At 49.7% G+C, this 10,307-nt stretch overlaps 1 protein-coding gene across 2 annotated transcripts in view; it reads right to left on the reverse strand.

Moving 5' to 3' along the window:
• The window catches only part of PCDH19 (protocadherin 19), a 132,516-nt gene extending 125,509 nt beyond the window's left edge, over positions 1-7,007 (reverse strand). For both annotated transcript variants that reach the window (XM_075007819.1, XM_075007818.1), the window contains exons 1-2: positions 4,211-7,007; positions 701-1,031 (exon numbers count right to left, since the gene is read on the reverse strand). In XM_075007819.1, coding sequence (XP_074863920.1) covers positions 701-1,031; positions 4,211-6,345 — 2,466 coding nt within the window. In that variant the 5' untranslated portion in view covers positions 6,346-7,007. The remainder of the gene's footprint in view (positions 1-700; positions 1,032-4,210) is intronic.
• Positions 7,008-10,307: the final 3,300 nt, after the last annotated feature.

The following is a 10,307-nucleotide window of genomic DNA, read 5'->3' on the forward strand; positions in this document are numbered from 1 at the left end:
TCAGGAAATTTGGCCATACTCCTGATAAGTGGTCATCCAGCAAATTCAAACCATGCCAGACTAGAGTTAGCTGGCTCAGAGAGTTCCAGATTAGAGAGGTTCAACCTGTATTTTATGAAAACCTCTACAGTCTACTTAAAATTTAACCACAGAGCACACTGATGTCTTCTTAAGAGTCATCCCATGAAAGCAAAATTAACAAAAAACACTCCACCGACACAGGCCTGACCTGCCCTCCTTACTTGCATCAGCAATCCCGCTGCCGCCACCAGGACTACAGGTGGCGAGTCAGAATTACTCACACGAACAAGAGTTGCAGATCTGTGCCCACTTCTGAAGTCAGTCTTACAGTGGCTGTTTCTTCCTTTAGAAAGATTTATGCAACTTCAGATTTTCCCTAGCCAAGTCTTAGCTTAACCTCTAGGTATCACACCACAGTGTCTGAATATCCATGTAGAGAGTGCATTAAATATCGTTGCCTGTGGAGTGCGAGCAGCAGCTTTTGCAGTGCTTAAGGCTAAGACACTGACAACAGCAACAGATGTGTAGAGTATAATACTCTGCAAAAGTTAAAATGCATCTATGTACATGTATTTACAGTAATATTTGCCTCCTTCTCAAGTACTATGAGGATTGGAGACATGACTTGCAACAAGACACGCTGTAAATTCTACACCCAAACTTTCATTTACTACCTCACCTCGGGCAATGGCATTCCGTTGATGATCAGATCGGGTTGCTGGGGACTCTGCCCGGTGAAAGTGTGGTGATAAACATGGTTGGAGCCCGCGGTGTTCCTGGTGTTCTGATTCTCCACATTGAGGAAGGTGCTCTCAGATCTGCGGCACCCCAAGGGCAAGGTCTGCTGATGATAGTCAAAATAGTTGAGAGATGAAGTGAGGGAGGAGCAGCTCACCACATTCATTTTATCCGTCTCCTCTACATCCCGGGGCACCAGTCGGATGTCGTTCTTGCTGATTTTTTTCTTCTTGCTGGATTTCTTTTGATGTGCATAGGAGTACTCTGCAATTCTGTGGGACAGAAGAAGCAAAATGAGCAGCTAATAGAATCCTGAGCTGTGCCCTGCTTGATACGTGTTAAGGAGCCCACAGGGTTTATTTAGTCTCATCTCAACAAAGGCTTCTTATTCATGCACATCATGTCATGTTTTGGGTCCTGTGGCAATATGTGATCTTTAGCTTATTTTCATATGTATAAAATTTACAGGTCACACACAAAAAGGAAAGGAAGAGAAAATTTCCTCTGTGTTTTGTTGGGTGTTTACAACTGCTGATATTTAGTTACTGGGATTAAAGGTCAGCCTGCAGAAAAAAAGAAAAAAAAAATGAAGCGGCTAAGATCCATGAACTGAAAAGGGCACCAGAGTTAATTTCCATGTGTAATAAGGATTTAAAAAGTGATTTTGTTTAGTTCATGTAAATCAAAAGCCAGCACTACTAGAGGTTCTCTCTCCAGATCCTTCCCCCTAGCGTTAAATGCAGCTAACTCCACAAATATTCTTATCTTGTGAGCTTATCCCCCCACACTCCAAAGACAGTTTGTATAACAATTTTTTTCCAGGTTGCTTTTATTTCAGCTCTTTCCTGGTAGCATTTGATAACTCCAAATCCTCTCTCTAAGCTTTCTTCTCTCCCGCTCCCCCATGCCACCCCTCCCCACATCCTGGGAAAATGTTTTTCTTCCCAGAAACTGGAGACCAAAAATGGTGTTTTCAAAGAGAAGCTATCCTTTCCAACCTTCTCTTACAGCAGCTTGTTTTCCTACTTTGCACCTGCTGAAAGAACCAACCAACGCTGGATATGCATCTTTTTTGCTTAACAAAATACCAAAGCAAGAAAGTTGTCATTTAACTCGTGGAAAAAAATAATTAGAAAGACAATTGCACTCAGCATTATCCCTGTACATCTAGATTGACGCCCTGGTGGTTCTCTTCTGACACAGCGGACCGTGGATCATTAGTATCACGGAGCTACAAACGCACATATGAAATGCCAGGCGTCACAATACTTCTCAAAGGAATGATTTTCAGCTACTACCATAACCAGAAATATACATTCACATTCTTTGATTATGTGAAAGGTGTGGGGTTCTTTTGTTTTTTTGGTTTTTGTTTGTTTTTTTGTTTTGTTTTGTTTTTTAAGAATCCAAGAATTACATTTAAGAGGTAACAGGAAGAATAAGTAATACAGGTTTATCTAGAAAAGTAAATATTGTACAAGCCTTCTTGCTCTACAAAGCTAATTGCCCGAGCGTGAAAAAAAGCCACCAAATTGAACTGCTTTCTTGTATACTCTGTCATGCCTCAGAAATGAACTAAGTTTATAAAAAGCCTCCTGCAGATATTGATAGGCATCTCGAAAAAATAAGAAAGGACCAATCTAAACGGCTATACAAAATGCACATATGGGACGCCTGAAGATGATCAAAAATGCAGTTACTTCTTTGCTGACTTCTCTAGATCAGCTTTACGCCGGTAACAGAATGCTCATTTCATTGTGCTTGTCAATACAATCAAGAGATTTTTGTCGTTCAACAAAAAAAAAAAAAAAGAGAAAGAAAATCCGTATGCATGCAGGCTAGTCAAACACCACTTGATGGAGCTTTAATTGTTTTGTTTACCTCAATGTTTAAGTTTGGCAATGCGAGCTCCCAATTCTCACAGCATTCATTTTGCTGTCCTTTCTTTATTGACCAATTATTTAATTAAACTGCACATCATTAATCCCTAAGACACGCTAAGCCTACCAGTCTTACGCATGAAGTTGTCAGAGGCACCACCACGATTTGATTTTAGACAGTTGGATCCTATTCTTGTTTAATGGACCAAGCTGGCAGCAAATCTGGAATATTAGCTCTCACTTAAAGTGAGGCACCACATAATATAGAGCATACAGTGCTTTATTTGCAGGTGATTTTTTCTCCCATACAGCAAAAGGGCTTATAAACATGCTTTATGTTGTGAAAATGGCATATAAAAACTGAACTCTCAGTTATTATCTCCCTGTAAATAAAACTTTAAAGACTGCACATTCTCCTGCACTATAAAATTGCCGCAGGCATGCGTATGTTACAAAGGTAGAGCAAAATTAATTCCCATTCCTTCCATCTGAAAGGCTCAGCGCTGAAGGAACAGCGAAGTCATGGCTATTTCACTGGTAACAGGATTAAACCATTTATGAGGCATTGCAGCTGCCCCTTTATGGCATCTGATTGATATTCATGTGTGGTTAGCATTTGTCTACTAACTCGTGTAAGAGCAAGAATAGTAAGAGAGAGACAATAATCGCATGGCTGTTACATATTCAGAGGACCCAGTTTTACATAGCAGCCAGGAAAGCCTGCTAAGGTTTCAGATGCAAAGATGACCTAGCACTGCACATTTTTGGACTGGTGATCCTGCCTCGCAAAATCATGCAGTGTTGCAAATACCATCATTGAAACTGACCGATAAGAACTAACCCAACCATTACATTTGCACAATAAATTGGGTTCATTCAAGAATCTGACTCTCCCCCCCTCCACGCGCCACCACCACCACCCACTTCTTTAGATTTATTTTTACCCATAAGAGCTGCATCCTGCAACAGACCAGGACAATAGTTCTTTTACGTGGAAAGAAAGGGCTTTAAGGCCATTGCTCTGCTTCAGGAATTCTGGCTGCATCCCTCATCTCTTCCATCTCCCGCTTTTTTTTCCACATCCACTACTCCAGGTGAAAACCAACACATAAAAAATGCCCATAGTGACATCCTCTGGTGGGGACAGGATGCAAACACAATGCAGAGGAATCTTAAAGCCAAGCCCCCCACCCCCGACACTCATTGCTTCTGTAGGTGTGGACCTGCCGTCCCGAGTGCACCTATATTACAGATCTCCCTGAAAGGGGTTCTCTTGTTTTCAGCTGCTCTGCTATTCCGACTTAAGCCAGACAGGTTTGTTCTGCTACAGAACCCATACAGAAATTTCTATCAGGACAGACGGGAAGACTCCTTTCGAAACACATCTCCCTGAATAATTTAAAAAAAAACAAAAACCAATAATTTATGGAAATTTTCTTAGAAGTGACATACCATGAACCCAAATTTTTGCTCCTCAAATAAGCGAAACACACCTGGGGGTTTAAAACCAATAGAAAAGTAATTTAGATTGAAAAAAGACTGCATGGTACTAAGAAACAAGTTCACATTACCTGCAGTTGTAGGTCCTGATTTCCTTGTTATCCCTTTTACACTTGACAGCCACAAAGATCATGGTGACAAAAAGAATGGCAGCAATAGAACCCAGAGCAATAATGAAAATCAGCGACAAGTTAACAGATCCTATGGATTCCTGGGCATCGAGAGCTGGAGACAGGTATATCAAAATCAAAGCAGAAGCCGAGAGCGAGGTTTTTCCATGATCATGGGCCACCACAATCAGCTCATAAGTAGTCTTTGCGTTCTCTCCAAAGGCTCTGGTGGTCCTTATCTCCCCATTGAACTGATCTATTTCAAAAAACCCTCTATCCCCATCTGCCATTTCATAGGACAGTCTTCCATTCTCCCCTTCATCATAGTCATCTGCCTTGACCACTGTCACTAAGTAACCCACCCCAGCGTTCCTGGGGATATACACTTCTGCAGTCCCATTGACCAGCGTTGGGGCAGTTATCACTGGGGTGTTGTCATTGACATCGAGGACGATCACTCTCACGGTGGCATTGCTCTGCAAGGACGGGTTGCCCCCATCTTTGGCCAAGACCTTGAACTCGAAGGCCTTGGTCTGCTCGTGATTGAAGGACCTCAAGGCATAGATGTCCCCAGAGTTGGGGTTAATGGAGACGTAGGTGAAGACGGGCATGTCCCTGACTTGGGAGGGCACTATCTGGTAAGAGACGCTGCCATTGAGGCCCAGGTCCGGGTCCCTGGCGGAGACAGACAGGAGGTAGGCCCCAGGGGTGTTGTTCTCTTGAACAATGACCTGGTAGTAGGGCTTGGAGAAGTGGGGGTGGTTGTCGTTCTCGTCTGTGATCTTGACGGTGAAGGACTTGGTGGCCTGCAGGGAGGGCACCCCATTGTCCCTGGCTTGGATGGTGAGGTTGTACTGGTCCCTCTGCTCTCGGTCCAGCCGCCCATCCACAAGGATGGTGGAGAAGCTCTCGTACTCCTGCAGGCGGAAGGGCACGTTGCCCAGCAGCTTGCACTGCACCCGCCCATTGGCCCCAGAGTCGCGGTCAGAGACCCGCACCAGGGCAATGACGTAGCCCGGCGGGGCGCTCTCGCTCACCTCCACCAGCTCGCTGTTGACCGAGAGGAGGTTGATGAGGGGTGGGTTGTCATTGGCGTCCTGCACGCTGACCGTCACTTTGCAGTGGGCCGGGATGGAGTTGGGCCCCAGGTCCTTGGCCTGCACGTCCAGCTCATAGCTGTGGCCCTCCTCGTAGTCCACTGTGCCGCTGACGCTAAGCAGGCCGCTCTGCGGGTCCAGGTGGAACAGCTGGCGGGCCCGCTCCGACACGTAGCTGTGGAAGGAGTAGAGCACCTGGCCGTTGGTGCCCTCATCTGGGTCGGAGGCGTTGAGGCGAAGCAGGGGCGTGCCCGGAGGGGCGTTCTCGGGCACACTGACGGTGTAGGCCGGCTCCTCGAAGAGGGGGTTGTTGTCGTTGGAGTCGATGACCCGGATGCTGAGGGCCACTGTGCCCATGTGGGGCGGGTCGCCGCCGTCCAGCGCCGTCAGCAGGTAGCTGTAGTGGGACTGGGTCTCGCGGTCCAGGCCCCGCTCCACCACCAGCTCAGCGAAGCGGGACCCGTCCCCCCGGGTCTTGGTCTCCAGGCCGAAGAGGTCGTTGGGGGTGAGCTCGTAGCGCTGCACGCCGAAGCTGCCCGAGTCGGGGTCGTAGGCGCTCTCCAAGGGCAGGCGGGTGCCCGGGCTGGCCGTCTCTGAGATCTCCAGCTCCAGCTGGTCCGTGGGGAAGCTGGGGGCATTGTCGTTGAGGTCCTTGATCTCCAGCTTGATCACGCAGATCTCCATGGAGCTGGACATCACCTCCAGCGAGATCACGCACTTGGGGCTCTGGCGGCACAGCAAGTCCCGGTCGATCTTCTGCTTGGTCACCAGCAAGCCCGAGCCGGGGCTGATGTCCACCAGGTGCGGCGCGGAGTTGGAGACCACCCGGAAGGCGGCGGGCTGGCGGGGGTCCAGCACGAAGCCCGCATCCCGGGCGTCCTTGGCGATGTTGGCGATCACCGTGCCCGGGCGCTGCTCCTCCTCCACCGAGTACTTGAGGTTGATCAGGGCCCCGGCCCCGCTCCACAGCAAGGCGAGCAGCACGGGGAGTCTATCCATCTCCCGGCGCCCGCCGCCCGCCCGCCCGGCTCGGGCGCTGCGCAAACAACCCCGAGGCCAGCAGCGTCCCGGGCGGGAGACGCGCCGCTGCCCGCCGCAGCCGAGTGCGCCTCGGCCCCCGAAGTTACAGGGGAGGTCTGGTCTCGGCGGGGCGCGGGGGGGGGGGGGGGGGGAGACCAATCACCGAGCGGCCCCGGACCGCCGCCCCCTCCCGACAGAGTAACCCGGCCCGGAGCCCCGGGCGCGGCCAGAGGCAAATCCTCGTCCCAGGCAGGCGCGGGGCGCTGGCGAGTCCCCCTGCGGGGAGGGGGCGGCGGCGATCGAGGCGCTCCCGGGGGTCCTACCGCGGAGCCGCTTCCCGGCGTTGGGTCATCTCGGCGGCGCCCGGTCCCGCTCCCCCCGCCGGCACAGCCGGCTCCCGCTGCTCCTCCCGCGGGCGGTCAGGGCGCGGGGCGCTCCGGGGCGGGCGGCCGGGCGGCGGGGCGCAGCGGGCTGCGGGAAAGTTTCGCTCCCCGGCGCATGGTCCCCGCTGGCGGCGCCGCTGCCCGGGGCGAAGCTCTTCGGCTGGGGCCCGGCCCGGGCCGAGCCCAGCCCAGCCACGCGTGGGCCGGAGCGCTCGGCTGCCCCGCTCCTCGCTGGCCGCGGCGGCGGCGGCTCCTGCTCCACACTCCCGGCCGCCCCACCGTCTGGCGAGGCAGCGCGGCTCCGGACCTGAGTACGCCGGGCTGCAGCCAATCAGCGGCCGAGCAGCCGCCTGCCTGGCCCAGGGGAGGGGCCTGCGCGGAGCGCTGAGGGGACGGAGCGCGGGGTGCCCCGCAGCAGCCGCGCCGCGCGGGGGAGCCCGCCTCGCCCGGGTCCCTGTCCCGCTCCCGCGATACCAACCCCCCCCTCCCGGCAACGCGATTCCCTTCCGAGAGCGGCGGGCCTCCCGCGGCAGAAGTGAGGCCGGCGTGACCCCTGGAGGGGGAAATCCGCCTCGCCCGCCCCACCAGCCGGCGGTGGGGAGCACACAGGTGACCCCGGATCGCCTCTGTCGCCCCTGGCTCGGCGGCGTCTCTCCCAGGGCCAAATATTTAGGTGGCCCAACCCCAAGAACCCGCTTTCACCCACCGCCGTGGGCCTGAAGGGAGACCAGCCCGCCCCGGTGAACTGAGGCCTTTTCTGGCCCTGCCTCCGCCAGATAACTGGGGTCACTGATGAATGGGAAGTGGGGGGGGGGGGTAATGCTTCCCTGACGAGCTCTCCAGCAGGCTGCCTCTGTAATCAATGAAACTGACAAGGAAGCTTGTAAATTAAACAGTGTGGGCTGGAAGTTGAGTCAGAGAACAAGAGATTTGTCTGTGATTCTATTTTTTGGTGGGTTGACTGGCTGGCTGGCTGGCTGGCGGGTAGGTGCAGTGTGTTGGTTTCACCTTTGTATTTTCCGACTGGGTGCACAGTCCGCCCTGAAGAAGAAGTCAAAAGGGAGCGTGAGACCGCGACAGTGGGTTCTTTAATTACTGATTTCATCAGCACCATCCTGCAGGGACCTTCCACCCTGAAAGGTCTGGATTTAGGTCTCCCTGTGGTAAGCACAGGTGGGTGGAGTTCACCACAGCTTTGTCTAAACTCTTTGGAATGAACTGTTTATGGGAACAAAGCCCATCTCCAAAAAGGTCTCAGTGGCAAACGTTTAAAGAAACTCAGCTCAGGAGGAGCTCCACTACTTGTAAATTCAGAGCTGGTGAGTAAACTAATAATTAGCCACTGTGACAATATTGACAGAGTCATGATGTGGATGATTACACTTTTGCCTTGAAATTAATGAAAGTGAAATGGATTCATAATAGCTGCTACAGTCATTACTGTCTATTTGTGACACCTAAGGCCTGATCCAGCTGCCCTTCTGAGGACAGACTTTAAAAATATTATGTACATCCAAGGTAACCCAGTAGCCAGATATTTATTGGGTGAGACCTCTTGGCTTGTAGTTGGAATAATATAGTAAGGATTGCAGATCGAAACTTAACAATATATGAAAGTGAAGGTAAGGAATATCAGTGGGATAGCAAACTTGGAGAAACAGCACATACTGAGGGCCTAAAATGAATCAGTATCAGGGGCAGCCGGGTTAGTCTGTATCTTCAAAAACAACAAGAAGTCCTGTGGCACCTTATGGACTAACATATTTTGGAGCATAAGGTTTCATGGGTAAATGCCCGCTTCGGCTGACGAAGCGGGTCTTTGCCCATGGAAGCTTATGCTCCAAAATATCTGTTAGTCTACAAGGTGCCACGGGACTTCTTGTTGTTTTAAAATGAATCATTCCCACTGAAGTCAATTTCACTGACTTTAGTGCATTGGATGATATTTTAGAAGTCAAGGATATGCAACATGGAAACACAGGAGAATAAAGACATACAATCTGACTATAGAGTTGATGACAATATTTTACACAGGGTGTTAATTTTTTAAGCATATGACACACAGGTGGAAAGTATAACCACTGAGGATGGTAACGTTGGCATCCCCTGTCATTCCAAAATAAAATCAAACCTCCATTGTACTTACTGTTGGTATTTACCTTTGATCTCAGTGTGTGGCCATAAAGTGCAGTCAGGTATAATTTAAAAGGCCTGAAAAGGGCATTAAGAAGGTTTTATGTCTCAGACACAGGATGCTGTTTGTGTATGTGGCAGCCTTCTAAAACAGAGCCTGGACGTTTTAAACAGAAGAGTTAGCCTGTGCTCAGGTGTTTTCTTAAGCAACGCTGAGAAGCTTTTAGCTCCAAACTTTAAAAAAGGCTGTTCCTCTTTGAGTTAAAAAAAGGGTTGATGATGCTTCCTTCTGGCAAACCTTGTCAGGAACCCACTGATCAATAAAAGTAAACTGGCGCCTTCAAGATTTGATTGAGCTGGAGAAAGTCTGAATAGGATTCTGAGCCATTAAGAATCCCCCAGGTAACGAGAAATGGAAGAATTATTCAGATAAAATTATTAACGTTGCCGTGGCATTTAAGAAGATGCTCACAAGCTAAGCAGGCAGCAGGCCTGCTACCACAGGGAGACTTAACAGAATGTGTATCCTCAGCTGTCTTTTTCAAGCGAAAGAGGGGGATGCAATTCATGCACAATGTCATTACCTTTGTAATTGCAATCACATTCCTAGACATGCTCTGCATTGGATTGCCTTTATTAAGGAGCTGCGACGGTGTTTACAATACCCGTGGCTTTTATCTTTAAAAATCCTGTTGATGCCAATCTTGTGTGACATATTGGGAGGAGGAGGAAGACACCGAAACAAACTTCCAACTACTAAATAACAAGCTGGGGAGGAAATTAGGGTCATCGTGTCACTGCTTTGTTCCCCCACATGAAACTGCAGCTTCCCCAGATCTGCTGGTAATTACAATCCTATCTGTCCTTCTGATCTATTTGTTAATATGTGCATTTTATAATCGTCATTTAATAATTATATCGACAAAATGGTCACTGAAAGAGCTTCCTTAGAGGCAGAATTTATCTGACTGACTAAAAGCCATTATGCATTTAAGACACAACACCACAAATAAAGTCCTCTTTCTTTATTGTGTCTTCCATTTACTTTGATCCCAGAGGGAGGGGAAGCGGCTGCAGATTTCTTTTGAGACACAAGAGGGACATCTAGTGACCACTGGTGGTATTTTCCATATTCCACCAGCCGCTTCAAAACTCCGGTCCCTTTCAGTAAGAGCTGCAGCAGTTTGTGGCTCGTGACACGTTGCCTTTCTCTGAAGCAACTCCTCCTGCAGGGGATATTGGAAAAGAGATTTTTGTCTTTAAAATGCCAGGCATGCCACTAAAATACTGCAGATTGGCAAAGCGTTCCATTAGCCTGTGACATTCCTTTCACTTGGCTAGGATTTATAAGGAATCTGTTGGAATAGTTTTAAGTAATGATCCAGCATTGGGGGTAGGGTGAGACCACACAGAGAGATAGGAAAC

This window comes from Carettochelys insculpta, chromosome 13, assembly GCF_033958435.1.
Source record: "Carettochelys insculpta isolate YL-2023 chromosome 13, ASM3395843v1, whole genome shotgun sequence".
Lineage (NCBI taxonomy): Eukaryota > Metazoa > Chordata > Testudines > Carettochelyidae > Carettochelys > Carettochelys insculpta.